Raw genomic sequence first — 24,047 nt, 5'->3', positions numbered from 1 at the left:
CAGGACTATCATTAATTGCAAAAAAGTGGTGATGTTCTTGCACAACCTGATGGTACAATAGCTTGTCCTCCAATAGTGAGGCATTTAGGTGTCCGTTTACAAACCAGCGGTAATAGATCGCTGCTCGGTTCTCCGGCATTCTCGGAGAACACAGTTCTCCTGTGAATGCAGTTTATGAAGCAGTTCTCCGAACGAAGGGAGAACGATCTCCAAACGCTGGAGAACGGTCTACAAACTCTAGAAAACGGCTGATTTTACTATAATCTCGCGAGATTACAGTAAAAGATCAGTTTACTAAACAGAGGTAAATTATCTCTGCTTAGTTTTCGGTCCCTCCGATTCTCCAGCTCTGGGCTGGAGAATCTGGAGGGAGAACACAGATCTCCAGAGAAGGGCTGAACATATTCTCCTGGGTGTTATAAACTGTGAATGACCAGAGAATAGCTGTGATTCTCTGAATCTCAGCTATTCTGTGTGTCATAAACGGACACCTTAGTCTCCAAATAGGAGGTGGGGAATTGCAAAGGTTGTCATCAAACTCTAGGGTTAGAGGGGCATGGCCAGGCTATGAAACATTTTGTAGTGATCGTTTATCAGTTAGAAAGATATCAATATGGGAATAAGAGGAGTGTGGAGTAGAGAAATAAGTAAAGTCATCTCACAACTATGGAAGCACCCACAGATGTCATGTAGCTCATGCTTGTGGAGTAAGGAGAGGTTGGATTGAGTAGGGCTTCTGTTGTAGTGGTGGAATCTATAGATGGATTGATAATCGTATTGAAGTCACCTTCAATGATGAGAGTTCCTAGTCGTAAATCCATGATCGTTTCAAAGAGAGGAACGAGAAATTTCTTCTGTTTGCTGTTCGGTGCATATAAGTTCACAAGTGTGAATAGAGAGTGGTTAAGTTTACTTATGACAATTATATAATGGCCGTGAGGGTCAGAAATCATTTGGATGTGCCAAAATGCTATAGATTCTTTTGATCGCAATGAGAAGACTATAAGCTTTTTTGGGCCCCTTGGACATATGTAAGGGAGGTAAGTGGCAAAAGTTAAATCATGGGCATTTGGAGGCAGTAAAGTGTGTTTCCTGTGTGAATAAGACATCTGTCTTAAGGATTCAAGCTTGTTTCAGAAATGTTGAGCATTTGAAAGGGCTATTAAGTCTCCTAACATTCAAGGATAATAACGTCAATGGCATTGTAAAAACTGGTTATTTGCTATGGTGGTTAGGAGATGTGACATATCATGAGACCAATAACAAAGAGAAGCAGTACCTGAGGTGGCAATCCGGTAAGAGTTAGTAGGTAACAAGGGAAGTGCAGAGAAGTAGCCATCTTTATTTATAGATGAAGATGGTAGTTGAATCATTGTGTGGGCCTTTCATGGAGTACCAGTAGACGGAAGATTCCCGGGGTTAAAGAACACGTTCATGAGTGTGGTGACTGGTGTATTGCAGCAAACTGGGCAGAGAAAAGGACAAACATAGTTCAAAAATTCCTGTTGAAAGACACGCACTATGGACAGCCTTAGCTGCTATGGTAATATGGTATATAGCTGTGGTGGCCAAAGCTGTAGCCAAGAGCAAAGCTCTGTAAATGGCGACACAAATTTTAGAGCTCTACACCTCAGAGTCAGAATGTAGCTGAACCATGAAGGAAAGGCTTCAATGTGAACAGAGGGTCTGATGACAGTGCTCCTGACCATTCATTATCTAATCTACCTGAAGGGGATAGTGCAGCCAGTTGAATATCTTTTTTTTTTTTTTTTTATTCAAATATTTATTAAATTTTCACATTTATAATTACATATAAAAAGAGAAAGGGAAAAAAAAAAAAAAGAAAAAAAAACAGGGGAACATGAAAGAAGAGCATAATGCATTTCATCTACATTCTCATATAATATTTTTACTCTTATTTTCTTTCTGTTACCTCCTTTTTCTTCCTTTCCCTTCCCTCTACCCTTATGCCCTACCCCATCCCTCCTCCCTCCCACTCTGCATTTTTCTCTTACTTCCATCTATATAAAATTAAGAATCTTCTCCTGGCATTTCTTCATATATATTCCTATGGTGTACAAAATCTTCCCATTTTTCCCATCTCCTGTTATATATCTCCATCTTATCTTCCTGGGTATAGTATAGTTTCTCCATCCTACTAATCTGATTTACTCTTTCTACCCAATCCTTCTCTTTCGGAACTTCCAAGCTATGCCAGAATTTGGGTATCAACCCCTTCGCTGCGTTCACAAAGTACCATATACCCGAGTTTTTATATTTATTCACTGGTAAATCTGTTTTATGTAATAAACACACTTGTGGGTCTAATCCTATCTTTATTCCTGAGATTTTCTCAATTAAGTTGACTGTTATCTTCCAAAAATTTTGTATCCTTGGGCACTCCCACCAGATGTGAAACCATGTACCAATCTTTCCACAACCACGCCAACACTCTTGTGTTTTCTCTATATCTATTTTGTGCTCTAGAATTGGTGTAATGTGCCATCTTACTAAACTTTTATAGTTTACCTCCACCTCTCTCATACTAGTGTTCTCGTGCGTGAGTCTATATATCTTCCTCTGTTTATCCTCATCTATCTCCACTCCTAAATCCCTTTCCCATTTTTCTATATAGCTTGGTTTTAATTCCGTAGCTAACTCGGTAAGAATTTTATAAATTTTTGCCGTGCCCCGTTTTCCGTCTCCCCGTGATTCCAGCAACCTCTCAAACATGTTCCACTCCTTTCTCCCTCTTATGGGTTTCGGAAGACTCTCAACAAAGTGATTTAATTGGTGATATTTCCACTCATCAATCTTAATAAAAAGTTCCCTTCCACTCTTTTTTAAGTCTTTCAATGTTTTCAACTTCTTTCCATCCATAATATCCCTTAGTTGAATGTCTTCCTTTTTAATCCATTTTCCCATACTCCCTTCAATACCTGGTGGGAAGTATTCTATATTCCTTAGTGACATTAATTGTGAATTAAAATCCCAGTGCATATACTTGTGTAAATTGTCCCAAACCCTTAAAACGTTCAATGTAAACACGCTCGTGGTTTCTTTTAAACCTCTATATTGTGTTGGTGCCCATATGTTTCTACTCAGGTCAACTCCGCTCAAGTCATTCTCTATCTTTACCCATCTTTTCCCCCTTTTATTGTGTGTCCAATCATAAATTCTTGCTAAAACTACAGCATTATAGTATCTCCCAAAGTCTGGCACTCCCAGTCCCCCTCTCTCTTTTCGTCTACTTATCAAATCATACGATATTCTAGGTTTTTTATTTTTCCATATAAATTTTGTTATCATCCTTTTAATTTCTTTAAAAAATGCTTCTGGGAGTTTTATTGGGATCATTTGATATTTATACAAAACTTTGGGTACAATTATCATTTTTATCAGATTTATTCGTCCTAACCAGGAGGGGATTCCTCCTCCCAATTTCTTCAGTTCCTCCTTAATCTCGTTTAAAAGGGAAATATAATTTAATTTATACAATTTTGAATATGAAGCAGAAAGTTTGACTCCTAAATATTTTATCTCTCTATCTCTCCATGTAAAAGGGAATTCTTTTTTTATCTTTTCTTTCTCACCATTCGGGAGATTTATATTCAAGATCTCAGTTTTTGTCAGGTTGATTTTTAGGTTTGATATTTCTCCATATTCCTTTAAGCTTTTCATTAAATTCGGGAGTGTTATCCTAGGATTACCCACATAGAACAACAGATCGTCTGCAAAAGCTGCCACCTTATGTTCCGTTTCCCCTATTTGTATTCCCTTTATATCTGCATTCCTCCTAATTGTTTCTAGTAAGGGTTCCAATGTTAACACATACAACAAAGGGGACAGTGGACATCCCTGTCTAGTGCCATTTGACATCCTTATAGGTGCCGATTTTTCACCATTGACCAAAATAACCGCGGATGGCATTTTATACAATTTTCCTATCCATTCCCTCATTCTACTACCTACCCCCATGATCTCTAGGGTGTCCATCATAAAGCTCCAGTTTACTCTATCAAAAGCTTTTTCAGCGTCGATCGAGAGAATCACTGCCGGGGTTTTCCCTTTCTTAGCTTTCTGGATCAACAACAGAGTTCTAATTCCGTTATCTCTACCCTCCCTCCCTGACACAAAGCCAACCTGATCTCCCTGGATCCATTCTGGCATTAAGTCTTTGATCCTATTTGCTAAGACCTTCGCATATAACTTTGTATCTACATTTAGGAGTGCAATTGGCCTATAACTTGAACATTGAGTAGGATCCTTCCCTTCCTTGTGTATAAGTGTTACATGAGCTTGTAGGGATTCCTGTCTAATCTCCATTTCTCCCCCCAGGGCATTCATATATTCCTTCAACTTTGGTATCAATAGTTCACTATATTTTTTATAGTACCTCACGGTATATCCGTCCGGGCCAGGACTTTTCCCCACCTTAGTGTCTTTTAGTGCTATTTTTATTTCCTCCTGTGTGATTTCTAATTCCAGGGATTTCAATAGATCTTTATCTATCCTTGGTAGTTCTGCATTTTTTAGATATGCCTTTCTTTTTTCTCTGTTCTCATTTTCACTATTATTTACTAAGTTTTGAGACTTAATATTATACAACTTATTGTAATACTCCTCAAACACCTTCCCAATCTCTTTAGTAGAGTGAGCCATTTCTCCCTTGGGGTTTCTTATTTTTTCTATGTAATTTCTAGTTTTCTTTTTTCTCAGGGCCTTCATTATATATTTTCCTGGACGATCTCCCCATCTGTACCTCTCCACTGCAACTTTATTAAGTACTCTCCTCATCTCTTCTTCCATTAATATCTCCAATTCTTTCTTCTTTCCTATTATCTTCTGTCTTATCTCACATGTTATTCTGTTTTTATGGATCTGTTCCAGGTCATTTATATCTTTTAAGAGCCCTGTCATTTTCTTACTCCTTTCTCTTTTCTTTTTTACTCCTAACGCAATCAATATACCCCTAATATATACCTTATGGGACTCCCAGACAGTGGCCATTGAAACATCTCCTGTTTCATTCTCCTGAAAATATCTTTCCATTTCCCGTCTGATCTGCTGATCGATCTCTTGATCTAATAGAAGGGCCTCGTTTAATCTCCATCCCACCCCCCTTGTCAGTTGTCTCCCCCATCTCACCTTCATTATAACTGGGGCATGGTCTGAGAGAGTCATTGTCTCTATTTCTACTTTGGCCACCCTCTCGATAAGTTGATGTTCTACCATTATATAGTCCAGTCTTGAATAAATCTCGTGTGCATTAGAGAAGAAAGTATAGTCTTTTTCCTTTCCATGCATTATCCTCCATATATCCACTAGTTGCCCTTCATATATCTCCTTCTTCAAAGTCTTCATAGACCTACCTCCCTCTCGTTGCACACGAGATGTTGTATCCATCTGTGGATCTAGACATAAATTCAAGTCTCCCGCCATTATCAGTCTTCCCTTTTTAAAGTCCCTCAATTTTCTTAATATCCCTTTCAGGTATACCTCCGGTCTCTTATTTGGGCAATAAATATTCGCCACTGTACACTCTATTTCCTGTAATCTGCCCCTCAGAAACAAGAATCTCCCCTCAGGATCTGTCTCTCTCTCTTCCACCTCCCACCTTACGTTTTTAGCGAACCCAATTGCCACCCCTTTGGCTCTCTTAATTGGGGAGTCTGCATAAAACCATGTTGGATAGTTTCTAGTATTTAATTTGATATTTGACTTAATCTCAAAATGCGTCTCCTGTAAAAAAACTACCGAGGCTTCTCTGTGTTGTAACTCCTTAAATAGCTTAAATCTCTTCCCAGGACTATTCAACCCTTTTACATTATATGTTATAAATTTTATATCTTCCATAATTCTTGAGTACATCTCGTCCCTATGCAGAGTATTTTTAAAACCTTCCCCCTATACCATCTTTTACCTCCTCCCCCCCCCCTATCCTCCCTCTTCACCTCCCCCCTCCCCTGCCCCTCCCTCCTCCCTCCCCCCTCGAACCCCCCCCTCCCATCAGGCCTATTTTTTACCATCTAATCCTTTGTGAGCTTACTGTCACATTTGGATCTTGGCCCTGAGGTTGAACTCTAACCTTGTACGGTTCACCGTCCCTCCATTTCCCTCAATGTTCCCCTTTCTATCCCTTCTTTATTCTTTCTTCTAATTTGCTGCCATTGCTCTTTTCCCTCGACGTTTTCCCCTCCCTCAACCTCCCAACCTGTAACCTCTACTTTTTGAATGTTAAGTTTGTCAAAAAAGTCTCTCAGATCCTCAGGAAATCTCAGGTATGCAGTAACTCCATTCTTCCATCCGATTAGACACATTGAGCCGCTCCATCTATACTGTATGTTTTGTTTTTTCATCTGTTCTATTAAGGGTCTCAGTGATCTCTTTCTCCATAATGTCTCAGGTGTCAAGTCTGCAAAGATTTGTATATTTTTCCCTTCATACTCAATATTATATCTTCCTTTTGTCTTCTTCCATATTTCTTCTCTCTCTCCAATTTTATTAAATTGAACCACTACATCTCTCGGTCTCTCTTCCGCCCGATCTCGTTGGGCCTTTCCTGATCTATATATATTGTCCAATATGCATGTCTCTGTTCTAGGTCTACCCATAATGGAGTTTAAGATTTTTTGTATCGTCTCTCTTAATTCTTTATCTTGTATAAGCTCCGGAATTCCTTTTATCCTGAGATTTTTTTTCCTGTGTATGTTACCTTGTATCTCCAGTCTATATCCCAGTTTTTTTTGTTCTTGCCTAATCTCTAGTATCTGATTATTCAGTTCAGAAAGAGTTTGAGCATGTTTATTGATTTTTTCTTCTGTATCTTCTACTCTAGTCAAGAGATGTCCCAGATCTTTCCGAATAATTCCCATTTCCTGTTTAATTGATTTTTCCAAATTTTTAAACATTTCCGCCATTTCCTTTTTATTTGGGATTTGTAGTTCTCCTTCATTTTCCTTTGACTCTATTTCTCCTGATATTTGTTGATTATTATCCATTTCTACTGGAGATCTGGCGCTTTTATCCATACTGTTCTCCATTATACTTTTTTCACCTGCCCCCTGAGTTCTTTCTGGGGTCACATTACCTTGAGATGTAAATTTTCTAATTGTTCCTGATTGGGCGTGTTTAGGGGCATTCCCTTTACTATTTTTGCTCTTCATATTTTTAACTGTATCCGAGTTCTCTTTTTAAACTTTAAGATATATACTGATAATAAGTCCTTTAGGTAAATTCTACTTTCTTCAAACTATTTGGTGGTTCCCCCTTTTTCTCTATATATATTTCTTCTGCCACACCAAGAAGCTATCCATAAATAGATTTAATATATAATCCAGATAGTCTCACTCACCCTCCTTCCCGCTGCTTCGTTCCAGTGAGGCTGTCAGCATTCTGGTGTGGCTCTGCTCCTTTTCCCTTCAGCTCAGGAGGGGAGGGGGGGGAGAGGGGTTAGAAGAGGAGGGGGGGGAGAGGTGAAGGGGGGGTTTTCCGAGGCTCTTTTCTTCTCTCTCTCTCCGTTTCTCTCGTGGGTACCGACGGTCATGTAAATCTCTCTGCCCGAGCGGCTTCAGTTTCAAAGGAAGCCAGCCGTTTCTCTCTCCCTCCTCTTCTGTTGGGTCGGAAAGCCGGGGTCTCCCTCTGCTTCAGGAAGCCGGCCGGCTTCTCCGTCTCCCAGTACTGCCCTTCGGCGGGTCACGTGACCACCTCCCGTCACCCGCACTCCCAGCAGTCAGAGGTGAGAGATTCCCAGCCGTCTCACCGTCCAGAACTCCCGCAGCTCCGTCTCCTCCACTTCACTCTCAGGACCCCCCCTCTGCCGTAAGATCTCAGGCGGGGAGTTTAGCAGCTTCCATGGGGAACGTCAAGGGAAGGAGGGCGGTTATCCTACGGAGAGCGTTCACATCGCTCTCTCTCACACCGCCACGATTAGGCTCCTCCTCCGACCCAGTTGAATATCTATAAGGATTTGTTGCCATTGTTTGAACAACTGAGTTCATTTTTCCACATTGTAGATTGGGACTGTTTTGCAATTTCATGTGACAAGTAATTTTGTAGCAAAACCCAACTTGTAGGGGTTGTCACTGTTTTATAGAGCTTTGGTCAAGCAAGATCATTTCTTTAGAGTAATTGCAGTTTGCTGCGATATATCTGCATACAAGGAGATACCAGTGAACTAATCTGGTAACTCTGGGTTTTGCTTAGCAGCCACCATTAATAATTCATTCTTGCCAAAGTGTCCCTAGGGGCAGTGCCATGGAGGAACTTGGGTTTTGGAATCATCTCTTGTACATCTCTCCCTGGGTATTCTGTGAGGATGGAGGTAGACAGTGGTAGCCAGAAAGACTCTCTGGAGTAGAGCTGGAAGGTTGCTAGATAGGTGAGGGGCTCTGGATCAAGCAGCCATGTTCTCCAGCGGCTGGACATGCCCAAGGGGAGTTATGATTTTTAATAAAGGACCTGTCAAATGTTTAGATGACTTTATTTCTAGGTTTCAACTTTTTTTGTGAATGGATAGGGGTACCTCCTACTTATTCACATGGGAGGTAGTATCTAGGGGTCCCTTTATATTAAAGGGGACTTTCAGATTCTAATAAGATCCCCACCTGCAGACAACCTGGCAAGGGTTGTGGGGAAGAGGCCCTTATTTTTGTTATCAAGGGGATAAGATCCTTTGCAATGGGGTCCCTCCTGCCAAGGCACCCATGATGCTGAAGGCATGTGGCCTGATATGGTTCAGGTGGGGAGGCTCATGCTCATCCCCCCCTTTTTCTATCCATCCAGGCTGCATGCTTGGATTAAGGGTCTGGTATGGGAGCCTCTCCCTTTAAAATTTGTACCAGAGCCAAAGAGTCTGGTATGTATTTCCTGGGGGACCTCATGCATTTTTGTTGTGTAAACCAGAAAATGTGTAGTGCGCTAACTCCTCATCCAGTAATATGAATGAAATAAAATATTCCTCCAATAATTCCACACAAGATAAATACACACTAAATAAAAATCCAACTCCCAAAACAAAAAATGTCCAAATTAGTGCATTTAACAGTCACTTTCCAGAGACGTGGACCACTGAATGGTGCATTGAGTAGTTGTCCAGGTCTGTGCTCAAGATACTCTCCCGGCTCACCTTTATGTTCGATGTACAGATTATAATAGGTCAAATGCATTTTTACAGGAGTGAATCCTTTTCATGTATCATGAATCCAAATCTCTTCACTCAATCACGACGCCAAAAATGTGTATATAAAATACAAAGTATATGTATCGTAGTGCAACATCGTTTAAATTACAACTAATCATTAAAACATATGAGCTCACATTAGAGCAAAACACACCATGATCCACAACAGTGTAGTAAGTGTTCACTTAACCAACATGTACAAAAGTGCTTCCCATCACCAATGAGTGTGCCATGCACTCACCTTCTTCCTTGCCCCATATATCAAATAGGTCCTGAACAATATAAACATTTTTTATTGTGTGACATACTCCCTTAAAATCCATACAAGACTCAAAGGGTTTCCCTTTAAAAAAAATCACTGCTCCTGACTGAATAGATTTTTTTCAATTTTATTTTTATTTTTGCATTGGTTCACGTTCTCCAGGATGGTGTCAAACACCCCATGCCTACTAGCACGGAAAAAAGACATTTTTAATTTAATTGGTTTTAACAAAGTTCACCGGATTCCTGATGAACTGAACTCAGGGCAAGGGCACAAGTGTTCCCGATCTACAAAGGTCACATGATGCTTTAATCGTCTAGTGGCGAGACTTTCATTTACAGGCCTGCTGTGTAAAACTTAGCATTTCCTCAACATTGCTTCTGCTGTTTTATATATCTCCCAGGAAGCATTGCCTAAAAGTATTTCCCTCTGTATTTAATGTTAAGCTGATCACATGAATAAACATTTTAAAAATATTTGATATTTATATAGAAATGTTAACTTATTGTTTTGTTAAAAAAAATAAACTTTTTTGTAGATCGTCTATCCAGTATTACATGAACCTCCTAGCTTTCCTTTCCGCAATTGATAATATTAACCAGGATCCAGACATCTTACCCAACATCACTCTAGGCTTCCATCTATATGATTCATGGCTGGAACCCCAGAAAGCTGTACAGAGTGTTCTGCAGATCTTATCTGGACCAAATGGGACAATTCCTAATTATTCCTGTAAAGGACATGGCGAGCTGGCTGGTGTTATTGGAGATCACTATTCATCCACTACAATCCCAATTGCCCAAATCCTCAGATTGTACAGATACACACAGGTCAGTGAAAAGTACTTGGAAGCTATTCTAAGTCAGCGGAGACAACAAAAACGTATGACAGCTCGGTCCCTTCTTCTTCTTCTTCTGCTTGGAAGACTAGGGGCAGAGGCTGCAGAAGACCTTCGGAAGCTGCTACCAGTAACAGTGGTGAGGGTTGGGCTATGGGATAGGATCCACTGTTAATCCAATATCTTTACTCACCCCCATTAGGCTCCCATTTGGCTTCTTCACCAACAGTACTGTTTGATGGAGGGGATAAGGGTATTTGATTGACAGTGGCTCCTCCTGTCATTACTACGCACAGCAGGGCAGAGGTCCTGTGTACCACCAGGGCCATCCAGAGAGATAAGTACCTTAGACACCTGGAGTATGTACACAAGTGGTGGCAATGCAGGACAGAGGTCCTCCCCACTATCCAGGTTATTCAGAGAACAGGGTAAGCAGTAGACACCTGGAGCATGCTCACAAGTGGTGACAACACTGAAGAGGGTAGAAAAACCATAAGACCATTGCCACTGCCAACAAGCAGGGAGAAGTGACTGGCAGGATCAACAAGTATTTTAATTTGAATTAAATATTTTAAACAAAATAGAAGGCATACAATGACAGACACATTTATTGTAGAGACTATTTTTCTTTGGGGGGGGGGGGTGTTACTGACACTTTAGCTTCTCTTATTTGGTCCATTAAGGCTTGATAAATAAATACCTGTTTCTCCTGTGAGGATAAATCTAGTCACTACCTGTGCATGCCGCCTCAGCCTCTGTTTTTCCAGGCTCTTTCTGCTAAAAGATATTTGCTGCTAAAAGGTCTTATTTTCCTGTTTTAAAAAATCCTTTGAAGCTTAATTGAAGGTCTATGTTTGTGGGTTACTTTGATCTGTCTTTGCTGGTTGTTCTGGAATCCAGAGGCCTCTTAAATGAATGAGACCACCAATTTTAAATGATATAGTGTCACAAGAGCTGTTGATTGGAGTACTGAGCTGGGGTGGAGGTGCCAGAGACATGGACCACTGAATGGTGCATTGAGAAGTTGTCCAGGTCTGCACAATGCTGCCAACACAGAGCAAACAAGGAGGCTTCCACCGGGCTTCAAGCCGAATGGAAAACAAAGAGGTTTTAGAGCTTGTACTGCTTTTACTGGGCTCCCTGATTCATTTTTGGTACAATGTTCACTTTTAAAGTCATAAATATAAAGTACATCTTCATACACATGTACTGAGGGAAACATGTAGACTAAGCTGGCCTCTTTATGAAAATACTAGTAAATTGGCTTTTCTGGCTGGCCAGAATCAGTGATCCAGAGCAAGCAAATCACAAGAAAAGTCAGGTTAAAGTCAGGTCTCCTGATTTCCATAGTTTTTCTGGTGTTGTATAATTAACCTGAGTTGGAAAGCCTGTCCCCTGCCAGCCTGTAGAAGGGCCTCTGTTCTCTGTATGAAAGCAATGGTCTCTCTGCAGAGGTCCAAAATGCCCACTGATAAGTCCAAACAATAGCTAATTATATATATACTATATATATATATATATTTATTTTATTTTTTTCACTCTAATATATATTACCATTGCTGATTGGTGAACTATAGATCTGACTCTGCAGGTACAATACTCCCCCTGTTGTGTCAGAGCTCTAGCTCTCCAATCAGCAAGTTTCAAATCAGAGAGCAAAGATCCTTCTATACAGCATGGTGGCCGGGGGCAGGCATTCTAATCACTGCAACTCAAATTGCAGCAACTCAAAAAAAACGTTCCTGCACTATTTTTGTGTGACCATCATTCATTCAATTTGCGCTGAGTGGCAGCAAGCTGCAATGAAGTCACACATCATAGTCTGACCTTTAAATTGCACAACTTTAATCTGAAAGATCAGTTGTACAATGCGGTCTCCAAAGATAATTCCACCGGCAGCTGGGTATGAATGTAATCTGAAAGTATAGTCACATTATAGTTATTAGTTATTCCTCCTCTTTGTAGATCAGCTATGGAGCCACCGATCGTTCATTAAGTGACAGACAGCTTTACCCGCATGTATTCAGGACCGTTCAGAATGATTATGTCCATTATTTAGCAATCACCAGACTAGTGAAATATTTTGGCTGGAATTGGGTTGGAATACTTTTTTCAGATGATGATAGCGGGGAGACTGAAGCGCAAATTCTGAAGAAACATTTGGCTTCCCAGGAGATTTGTGTGTCTTTTAAAAAAAGAATGACTGTAAATTCTGCTACATATTATCAGTGGAAGGAAACACTTAGCAAAGTACCTTGTAAAGTTTTAATACTTTGTGGCTCCTTCACAAATGCTGCCTTTGAATACCTCCTTGCCTACTCTATTATCATTGAAAACTATATGATTATCCTTCCCCCAGGCTGGACTTCAGATGAATTCAAGATAATAACAGTTTACATCAGTTTTATAACAAGTTTGTCTTTAAAGTTTTCTGAGCCACCAATTCTTAGAGATGAAATTGTGTTTGATCTTTTGTCCAGGCATTCACAAACTAGTCTGCTGATGGATAATCTGATCATTACAATGTACAACATGACATCAACTCAAAATGGAAAAAATATTTATTTCCAAAATTTTACTAGTTTTAGACGTCATTTTTTATATATTTTATCTACAAACATTGACAGAATGATGCTTCACAGGGAATGTGTACGAATGTATATTGCAGTAGAAGCTATGGCTGAAGCTATACATTTTTTGAACAAGTTTGATCACAGTTTTAATATTAACAGATTTAATCAGGTAAAACAGTGTAGTGCTACAGTCTGTCAATTATTTTTTCTTGTTCAAATATTTTATTGTTTTAAAGTACAACAACATAAGTTATAAGTAAGCAAATGGGACATTGGAGGTGTACAGTAAATGAACAGTAAAGGTTCCCATTTATACTAGTCAGGCAGCACTAACAAAAATGAACAAAAAATATCAAATAGAGCCTAACATGAAGGGAAGGAGGAGGGGGGAGAGGAAGGGAGGGATAGGGTGTACGGCTCCAAGGAAGGGGATACTGAAAATAGCCAAATAACCGCAGTATCAACAAAAGATGGTTCCCGTAAAGCAGAAAACATAGATTATGGGTTGAGAAGGGACTCGTCAAAGTTGGGTGGGAGAAAATGCTCCACCCATGGGTTCCAAATCTTTTTAAACTTGGGGATGGAATCTAGGATAGTGGCTTCTATTTTTGCGTGGATCATCGCCTGAGTGACCCTAGTCATGACTGCAGTCGTACTCAGTAAGGGTGATTTCCATGCTTTAGCGATAACCTGTTTGGCCGCAGTGGTGTCTTGTAGAATAAGCTTAAAATTTGCCTTCGTGATGTCTGGTGGCCGGTGATTGAGAAGCGCGACTAGAGGACTTGGTTGGAGGGTTGTGGCGCTGAGTGCAGACAGTGTTCTGAATACCTCCGCCCAAAAAGTTCGGACGATTGGGCGATCCCACCAAATATGAAAAAATGTTCCTAGGTCTGCGCAGCCTCTGAAACAAACTGGGGGATAATCAAGGGTAAATTTTGCAATTCTGGTTGGGACAAGATACCAGTGGATCAGGACTTTGTAATTGGTCTCCAGGGCCACAACATTTTGCGAGGACTCCTTGGTATTGCTCCAAATGAGGTCCCAATCTGATGGGTCGATTTGCCAGCCTAAATCTGCTTCCCATTTATCGGTATATGAGGGTAATGGAGAAACGGATGGGGTTGTAAAAAGGGAGTATAGATAGGATATGAGACCTCGTCTATGAGGGTCTCGGTGACATGCTCGCTCAAAAGGAGACAGTGAGGAAATTGGGTTGGCAGCCAATGTGTACGGAGCAAAGAAATGTTTCAACTGCAGATATCTAAATAATTCAGAGGTGGGGAGGTTATGGGACTCACATAGTGAGGTAAAAGATTTAAATTGATTGCTGAGTACAAAATGACGGGTCTGGGTGAGACCAGCTGTTGCCCATTGAGCAAAGACGTGCGGTGCGGACCAGGCCGGGGGGAAGGCTGGATTACGAAGATAGGAAAGGAGGGGGTTATGGGGAGATTGTAGGAGGTAACGAGATTTCAGTTTGTCCCAAAGGGACAAAAAATGCATAGTAATGGGATTCTCAATCGTGCGGCGGTCAATGCGTCTCAGCCAAAGAAGGTTTGCTATAGAAAAGGGGTCGCACTCGATGGATTTGAGAATGACCCACTGCGGGCTTTCGTAGGTAGCGTGATATTTTGGTAGTTGTGCCATATGCGCCGCTTGGTAGTATTTGCTGATCTCAGGGAGACCCAGACCGCCATGCAGTTTAGATCGGTATAGAGTAGTGCGGGGGACACGGGGGCTGACGTTGCCCCAAACGTAGGAAGAAATACGGCGCTGCAGAACTCGAAGGTAATGAGTGGGAACAGAGATAGAGAGAACTCTGAAAAGATAAAGGATTTTGGGAAGGATCGACATCTTCACAACCGCTATTCTGCCCAGCCAAGCTAGAGGAAGGGAGGACCATTTAGTCATAAGTGCCATTAGATGAGCCAGCATAGGGATGTAGTTAGCGTTATAGAGACCTGAGATATGCGGGGTGAATTTTATACCCAAAAAGGGGACGGAGCCTTGCGACCATGAGAATGGCAAGATCTGTTTGAGGTGGGTAAGTTCGTTAGGTGGTAGCAAGATATTAAGCGCCCATGATTTCTGGGGGTTAATTTGAAGGCCATAGAGCGCACCAAACCTATCAAGAAGATGAAGTAGAGTAGGCGTGGATGTTAAGGGAGAAGTTAAAAAAAGTAGGACGTCATCTGCAAACAAGCACAGTTTATGTGAGGTGCCTCCTATCTCAAGCCCTCGGATATCAGGATCGGTTCTAATCAATAGTGCCAGTGGTTCTATGGCTAGTGCAAAAAGAAAGGGGGAAAGGGGACAACCTTGCCTGGTGCCACATAAAATCGGGAAATGGGCGGACCGATGTCCTAGATATTTAATTCTGGCTGAGGGGCCCTGGTAGAGAGAAAATATCCAGGTTAAGAAATGTGGGCCAAAGCCCCAACGGCGCAGGATGTAGTGTAAGTATGACCATGGGACTGTGTCAAACGTCTTCCGTATGTCTAAGGACAAAAAGCATGTGGGAATATTGCGGGATTTAGCTAAATGTGCTAATAGGGGTTCACGTCGAACGTTGTCTCCTGCTTGCCTAGTTGGTATGAAGCCAACCTGATCGTTGTGGATTAGGGAACCAATACATGCGTTGAGGCGAGTTGATAGGATTTTGGCTAACAGTTTAACATCTATGTTAAGGAGGGAAATTGGTCTGTAATTAGACCATTGCGTGTCATCAGAGTTTGGCTTCGGTATCATAGAGATGTTGGCTTGCACAGTATGTGGGCTAAAGATATGATTCGAGAGTATGGCCTTAAAGGCGTTTGTCATGACAGGCGTGAGAATGGGGGCAAACTTTTTATAGTACATGGCAGAAAAGCCGTCAGGTCCTGGGCGTTTGCGGGGCTTCAAGAAATTTATAGCATTTGTGACTTCGACTGTGGTGATGGGCAGCTCTAGCGTAGCAAGATGCTCACCAGCCAATTTTGGAAAAGGAAGGGAACCAAAAAGGGCATCGGCCTGGGAAGAGTCAAAGGGAGCGGAGGCAGAGTAGAGACTTGAGAGGTGTTTGTGGAAAATTCGTAGGATCCGTTCCGGGTTGCTGGTGAAATTTGCCGATGAGGTCCGCAACCTTATGGGCTTAACGGTTTGGTCTAGTTTACGGAGAGAGAGAGCAAGAAAAGTGTCGGGCTTATTGGCTTTAGTATACAATTTGTGTCGTGACCTGCGGATGGAGAGCTTGGCTTGGTCCGTAAGGAAGAGATCTAGGGCTAGTCGAGAGTGCTCAAGGGCTTCTTTGTTAGCTGGGGTGGGGGATGCTTGAAAGGCACTATGGGATTGGTCGTACTCTTGTTCAAGGAGGAGGCGTTTCTGCCTCCTTTCTCTACTCAGGAAGGAGGCTTTACTAATGCAGAATCCGCGGATTACTGGTTTATGCGATTCCCACAATAGGAGGGGGGAAATCCCGGGGGTTTGATTTAGGGAGAGATACTCTTTAAGCGCAGCAGCAATCTCTGTGCAGTGGGCTGGGTTAGCCAGCAGGCGTTCGTTGATGGACCAGGAGGGATCAGCGGGAGAAGGAGCTACAGAAGCAACGGTCGTGATCACAGCACAATGGTCTGACCATGGGATCGGAAGGATATCGGAAGCCAAGATACGAGGGGAAGAACTGGCGGTCATAAAAATATGATCGATTCTTGAGAAGACTTTGTGTGGGTGGGAGTAAAAAGTGTACTGGCGTTTAGTAGGATTGGATTCCCTCCATGAGTCGACCATTGAGGGGGTATGTGGAGTGTGAGATTGTGGGGATTTATCTAGAAAAGGGTATAGTATACAGTTGGAGTCTCCACAGACTATAAGCGTGCCTCGTTTATGATGAGCAATAACCGAGAAGAGATGAGAAAGGAATGGCAAAGGACCCTGGTTTGGAGCATAGTACGTGGCAATGGTGACCTCAAAATCCAGCAATTGCCCTACAAGTAGAAGATAACGACCTTCCGGATCTTTAATTTCAGTGCATAATTTGAAGGGTGTAGTACGGTGAAGAGCAATTAAAACCCCCCTGCGCTTAGCAGTAGCAGAGGCGGCATAGACCTGTGGGTAGCAGGGGCCAAAAAATTTAGGAGTGGAGGTAGGAGTGAAATGTGTCTCCTGCAGGCAGACTATGTGGGCCTTATAGGACGCAAAAGAACGAAAGGCTTTGTTGCGCTTCTGCGGGACATTAAGGCCCTGAACATTCAGGGTAAGGATATTCAGGGAACCCATGGGTGGAGGAAGCGGTGATTTGGTAAATATTGGAGTCCCTTCAGGAGAGCCATCTTGCGAATTGAGCTAGGGGAAAATATGTGGTTGTAGAAACTGGATATTAACAAGGGGCCGTACATAAGAGTAAGGGTTGAGGTGGGGAGGGGTAAGGGTGGTCTAGGGTAGGTAAAGAGGGCCATAAAGAGGCTGGAAGAAAAAGAAAGGGAGAACGGTCCCCGGGGGTACCCGGAATCTGGGTGGCCCGGGGAGCGGTTGTAGCCCGAGTGGTGTCAAAAAAACGGGACACCAAAGGGGCAAGTGGAGAGTGCACAGGTGCGCGGGCGGCAAGTAAGGCAGCATGTGAACATACAAATACTTGAGCGATCCTGGAAAGAAAAAAAACATCAAACACAACGGGAAGGAAGCCCGGGTTGCCCGGGACTGGAACCGGGCGATCCGAGCCGCCGGGGCCGGGGTCCAATAGCCAAGGTAGAGGCCCAACAGTAGCCCCAACTTAGCAAACAATAAGGCAAGTAACACCCCAAGGCAAGTAACACCCCAACGCAAGACATATCTAGGGTGGCATGTATCCTGAGCTGGTCGAAAGAAAAAGGTAGGAAAAAAACAAAACAAATAAAGCCCAGCAAACAGGAATAAGGATACAGGTGTGCAATGTAAACCGTAAGATGGGGGGGCCGACTGACTTGACTCAGCAAGTAGCGACTACACAGGTGGCCACGGACCACCCCACGAAGAGCCGGTAGGAGGAGTAGAAGTGGTCAACAGGATTCAGTCCATAGAGTCTTGTGGTGAGGGAGCAGGAGATGAAAAGCGGCCTCGCTTGTGTACATTCAGGTGACCATTAGGGATTGACGGGGGGCTGTAGTTTCTTCGGAGTGCACAACGCCGTTCGCCTTCTGGAAGTCTCTGACGGTGTTGCGGGGGGGTGTAGCTGGAGGTTCCGTAGCGTGTCCAGGAGTTTGTCAGTGGTCTTGCATACGTGGTCCCGGGCTTGGTATCTAAACCACACGGCAAAGGGAAAGAACCATTTATATGGAATATTATGCTGCTGAAGCACTTGCAGGTGTGGTTTCATGGCTCTGCGCTGGGTGATAGTAGTGGGGCAAAGGTCCTGAAATAGTTGATAGGCATGACCTTGAAACAGGAGGGACTCCGAATTGCGGCGGCTTGAAGTAGTTGCTCTCTTGTGCGGAAAAATGGAGTTTAGCTATGATATCTCGTGGCGGGCCATCAGTGCGTTTAGGAGAAAGTGCCCTGTGAACCCTGTCCATCTCATGGCGTTCTATTGGAATAGCAGGGGCAAGCTCTTGGAATAGCGCAGTAACTGTAGAGTGGACATCAATGATCGACTCAGGGAGGCCGCAAATACGTACATTGGAGCGTCTGGCCCAGTTCTCAAAGTCCTCTAGACGCGTCTGAAGTGTAAGGTTTTCGTCTCGCAGCAGGTCAATTTCGTCCCCCTGCGTCTGAAGTGTTGCGTCAATGTCATCCACCCTCTGCTCCAGGTCTGCAGTGCGTTGCCCCAGCTCGCGGATTTCCCTGGACAGCTGGTCAGTAATGCGGTCAGAGGTCTGTTTCAGGGCCTTGTGCAACATTTTTTCAAAGCGGGCCAGAAGGTCAGAGGTAGTAAGGTCAGGCGTCGTGGTAGTCATGGGGGTCTCAGATTCATCTGCAGACTCACCCTCCGAAGAGCATGGCTGGCTCGGTTGCTCTGGCTGTAGGACTGCAAGCCTGGAGGATGCTGGCTGGGCATTGTAGTTCCCCGATGTGGCGGCCATCTTGGATGAGGCTCGAGCTAGGGCCTCCTTTATGGGCTTGCATGGCGGCGCCACCTGGTGTTTATGACCCCCCCTGACCATTATTGCAGGTGGCCGGGGGGTTGTACAGATGATCGGGGCCGCTCGTGGAGCAGTGCGAGCCCAGATCGCGCGGCGGTGAGGCTGTCTTACCCGCGGCACGGAGGATCCTCAGGGAGACATGTCCCGTACCGCCGGCCGCGCATGCGCACTCCCTGTCAATTATTTTTTAATTTAATTTTTGTAGAAGGTTTTTAAGAGTACATTGGCCACATATTTTATTAATATTATTATACAGGATTTATATGGTGCCAGCTGTTTGCACAATGCTTTACAAAATAATGGGAGACAGTACAGTTATAATATAGTTCAATGTAAGAGGGGTTATGAGGGCCCGGCTCCTAGGAGCTCACAATCTCAAAGAGAGATGCAAGTGATACCAAAGGTAATAACTGTGAGGGATGAGCTAATGGAGAAAATATAAGTATAGTTCTTAGGTGGAGGCAGGATAGGTTTCCCTGAACAGTTGCGTTTTCAGGGATTTTCTGAAGGTGTACCGAGCAGGAGATAGCCAGCTAGCTTGGATTAGTGAGTTCCAAAGCATGGGAGAGGCTCTGGAGGAGTCCTGGAGGTGAGCATAGGAGGAGGTGTTGAGGAAGCTAGAGATCAGGAGGTCTTGGGGGAGAGGAGAGGATGGTTTGAATTATATTTTGAAATGAGGCTGATGATGTAGCTCAGGGCAAAAGTATGGATGGCTTTACATGATGCTCTTGTTAGTGGTTAGAATTTTATTTGTTGGGTGAGAGGAAGGCAGTGGAGAAATTGGCAAAGAAGGTTGGTGGTTGATGAGCTGTTGATAAGGTGGATGAGTCCAGCAGCACTATGGATGGGATAACCTGTGTAGAGATAAGCCAATGAGGGTAAGTTGCTTTAGTTGAGGTGAGAGAGATACCAAGAGAGTTAATTAATAGTTTGGTGTCATCATTGGGAAGAAGGGATGTATTATGAAGATGTTATGGAAGTTAAGGCAGCAAGATTTGGACAATGATTGGCTGTGAGGTCAAAAGAAGAAGTCAAAGTCCAGGATTACACTTGGTGATATAATGGGATGGATTAATGATTGTGATATTTATCTTGAAAGAAAAAATCAGGGGACGGGACACAGGGGAAGGAAATATATGTTTTTTGCAGATTTTAGCATTTGACCACATCTCACCTGCAGAGGGAATTGGTTCTGAGACTTCCCTCTGCCAGACATTGTGATTTCTTATCTTAACAGGGAAAAGGTATACTTTTCATCATGTGTCCCACTCTGCCCAATGTCTGAATAGTAGCTTCACTGATGGACACCAACCAGACATACCTGTATCTTTTTTGTAGACTTTTGAAAAATTCCTTTACTTGAACAAAAAACAAAACAACAGTTTTTGACAAGTTATTTAATAAAAAAAAAAGCAGAGCACTCACCTCAATAAAACAGGTCTGACAGTTGCCATTCAGATGTAAACAATTGCCACACCTGTTTGTTTACATCTGACCTGCAAGTGTCAGACCTATCATATTGAGGCGAGTGCTCGGAGGGTGCAGGCAGCCATTGGGTTTTATTTGATATTTTGGTGAATTGGTGTTATCAGGACAATGCTGGTTGCCGTGATTGACGGTCGATTACCATTTTGTGGCTTTTTTTTCATTAAAGGACTTTTTTTTGCTCACTTAAAGGAATTTTTCAAAAGACTGGTCTCTTTATTTTTTACTAATTTAACCCTGTAGTGAATGGATAGGGGTACAAGTACCCCTTACTCATTCACAAGGGGGGGGGGCAGGATCAGAATGCCCCCTTATTTAAAGGGGTACCCTGATGCTAATGAGCCAGGGTTGTGGGGAAGAGGCCCTTGTCCCTATCAGCATGGGGGCACTGTCCCCATGCCAAGGGCATGTGGTTTGGTAAGCCACAGGAAGGGGGAGAGCTCGATCTCCCCCCTTTCCTGCCCTGTCAGGCCGGTGCTCAGATCAAGGGTCTGGTAAAAATTTATTGGGGACCCCATGCTTTTTCCCCCCACTTTTGGGGGATGAGGTTCCTAAAGGTGATCCTCTGATAAAGTCGTAATGACATAACGCATCAGTAAGTGACGTCAGACACCAACCGGAAGTTGTGTGGTGGCCATCTTGGATGAGGTCTGAGCCATAGAAACTGCACAACAAACGCTAATGTACATCCCGTGCTTGTCTTTTATTGAATAAATAATCCGCTGGTTGTGATCTTACTATGCGATGTTTGCCCATTTTATCTGGATCTGTATACTGACATTGGTGGGAATATCAAGAGCGATATTGTTTGGGAAGAAATCTTTCCATCCAAGGCTTTTGGGTCCATAGAGTCTGGTAAGGTGCATGGATTGTGAGGTGGTGGATCACTTGATTGCTTTCTATATTGGTGGTCACTTGTTTGGAAGATAAGGAGCACAGAGCGGCACTATATGTAATCTATCAGTTAATAATATCACACTATATGTATAATCTTTTGGAGGGTACGATCACCTATGAAGAGGAGTACTAGAGGAAGAGTTCACAAATTGAAAAGATTGGAAAATTTGTAAACAAGGTGAACAAGACATACCCAGAGGGTAAGGGTATGAATTACAGATATCACAAGTTGGCACTTTGGTGGAATTTTTTGGCACGGATTGAGCACATTTTTGTGAGTGTAATTTATTAGAGTTGATTTTATGTGATAAAGGTAATGCACTATGTGTGGTTTATATACATTTTTTTAGGGCTAAAGATATAGTTTGGAAGATTTTGAAAATGAAACATCTAATGATGTTCCTCACACATGGCTAATGGGCAAGGTAAAGTCTACAGGCTTGGAAAAATCTGTATGTAAATGGACAGAAAACTGGCTAAAAGATGGTATTCAGAGAGTAGTGGTTAATGATTCATACTCTGAATGGTCTAGGGGTGTCAGTGGTGTACCCCAAGGTGTTGGGACTTTTCATTTTTAATATACTTATAAACAATATAGGGTCTTAGGTTAAAAATCCCATTTCAGTCTTTGCAGATGACACCAAGCTGTGCCGGGGAATAACGTACTTACAGGATGTCTCCAACTTACAAGAATATGCATGCATCATACATGTATATTACATAATGGGGGATACGATCACCATGTATAATACATAAGGGGGGATATGATCTCCATGTATAATACATAAGGGGGATATGATCTCCATGTATAATACATAAGGGGGATATGATCACCATGTATAATACATAAGGGGGGATATGATCTCCATGTATAATACATAAGGGGGATATGATCTCCATGTATAATACAAAAGGGGGGGATATGATCACCATGTATAATACATAAGGGGGGATATGATCACCATGTATAATACATAAGGGGGGATATGATCTCCACGTATAATACATAAGGGGGGGATATGATCACCATGTATAATACATAAGGGGGGATATGATCACCATGTATAATACATAAGGGGGATATGATCTCCATGTATAATACATAAGGGGGGGATATGATCTCCATGTATAATACATAAGGGGGATATGATCTCCATGTATAATACATAAGGGGGGATATGATCTCCATGTATAATACATAAGGGGGATATGATCTCCATGTATAATACATAAGGGGGATATGATCACCATGTATAATACATAAGGGGGGATATGCTTTCCATGTATAATACATAAGGGGGATATGATCACCATGTATAATACATAAGGGGGGATATGATCTCCATGTATAATACATAAGGGGGATATGATCTCCATGTATAATACAGAAGGGGGGATATGATCCCCATGTATAATACATAAGGGGGGATATGATCACCATGTATAATACAGAAGGGGGGATATGATCCCCATGTATAATACATAAGGGGGGATATGATCCCCATGTATAATACATAAGGGGGGATATGATCACCATGTATAATACATAAGGGGGGATATGATCTCCATGTATAATACATAAGGGGGGATATGATCTCCATGTATAATACATAAGGGGGGATATGATCACCATGTATAATACAGAAGGGGGGATATGATCCCCATGTATAATACATAAGGGGGGATATGATCCCCATGTATAATACATAAGGGGGGATATGATCACCATGTATAATACATAAGGGGGGATATGATCTCCATGTATAATACATAAGGAGGGATGTGATCTCCATGTATAATACATAAGGGGGATATGATCTCCATGTATAATACATAAGGGGGGATATGATCACCATGTATAATACATAAGGGGGATGTGATCTCCATGTATAATACATAAGGGGGATATGATCTCCATGTATAATACATAAGGGGGGGGATATGATCTCCATGTATAATACATAAGGGGGGATATGATCTCCATGTATAATACATAAGGGGGGGATATGATCTCCATGTATAATACATAAGGGGGGATATGATCTCCATGTATAATACATAAGGGGGGATATGACCTCCATGTATAATACATAAGGGGGGATATGATCTCCATGTATAATACATAAGGGGGGATATGATCTCCATGTATAATACATAAGGGGGATATGATCTCCATGTATAATACATAAGGGGGGATATGATCTCCATGTATAATACATAAGGGGGGATATGATCACCATGTATAATACATAAGGGGGGATATGATCACCATGCAATACTTTAACTGACAATTGCGCGGTCATGTAACGCTGCACCCAAATGGAATTTACGTCTTTTTTTCCCCACAAATTGAGCTTTCTTTTGGTGGTATTTGATCACCTGTGCAGTTTTTTTTTTTTGCGCTATAAAAAAAAGACCGTTAATTTTGAGAAACAAATTGAATATTTTTTACTTTTTGCTATTAAACATGTCCAATAAAAAAAATGTTAAAAATCAAATGTTGTTATAAATTTAGGCCAAAATACACTAAACCTGTAGATATATAAGAGAACCAGAACCTAATTAATTGGACAATTATGGGGCAAATGAGGTTTAATGTTGATAAATGTAAGATTCTGCACTTGGGAGCTAAGAATATGCATGCATCATACATACTAGGGGGGTACAACTGGGGGGGTCAATGGTGGAGAAGGATCTGGGGGGTCAATGGTGAAGAAGG

General features: G+C 42.3%; 1 protein-coding gene across 1 annotated transcript in view; it reads left to right on the top strand.

Annotated features, from left to right (window-relative positions):
• Positions 1–24,047, top strand: part of LOC149445868 (vomeronasal type-2 receptor 26-like) — a 71,961-nt gene that overhangs the window by 5,671 nt on the left and 42,243 nt on the right. Inside the window, exons 2-3 of the mRNA XM_089653317.1 lie at positions 9,982–10,273; positions 12,247–13,023. Coding sequence (XP_089509443.1) covers positions 9,982–10,273; positions 12,247–13,023 — 1,069 coding nt within the window. The remainder of the gene's footprint in view (positions 1–9,981; positions 10,274–12,246; positions 13,024–24,047) is intronic.

Source organism: Staurois parvus, unplaced genomic scaffold (assembly GCF_062004578.1).
Source record: "Staurois parvus isolate SC_StPar_1 unplaced genomic scaffold, SC_StPar_1.0 ptg000706l, whole genome shotgun sequence".
NCBI lineage: Eukaryota > Metazoa > Chordata > Amphibia > Anura > Ranidae > Staurois > Staurois parvus.
This window is presented reverse-complemented; position numbering and strand designations above follow the sequence as displayed.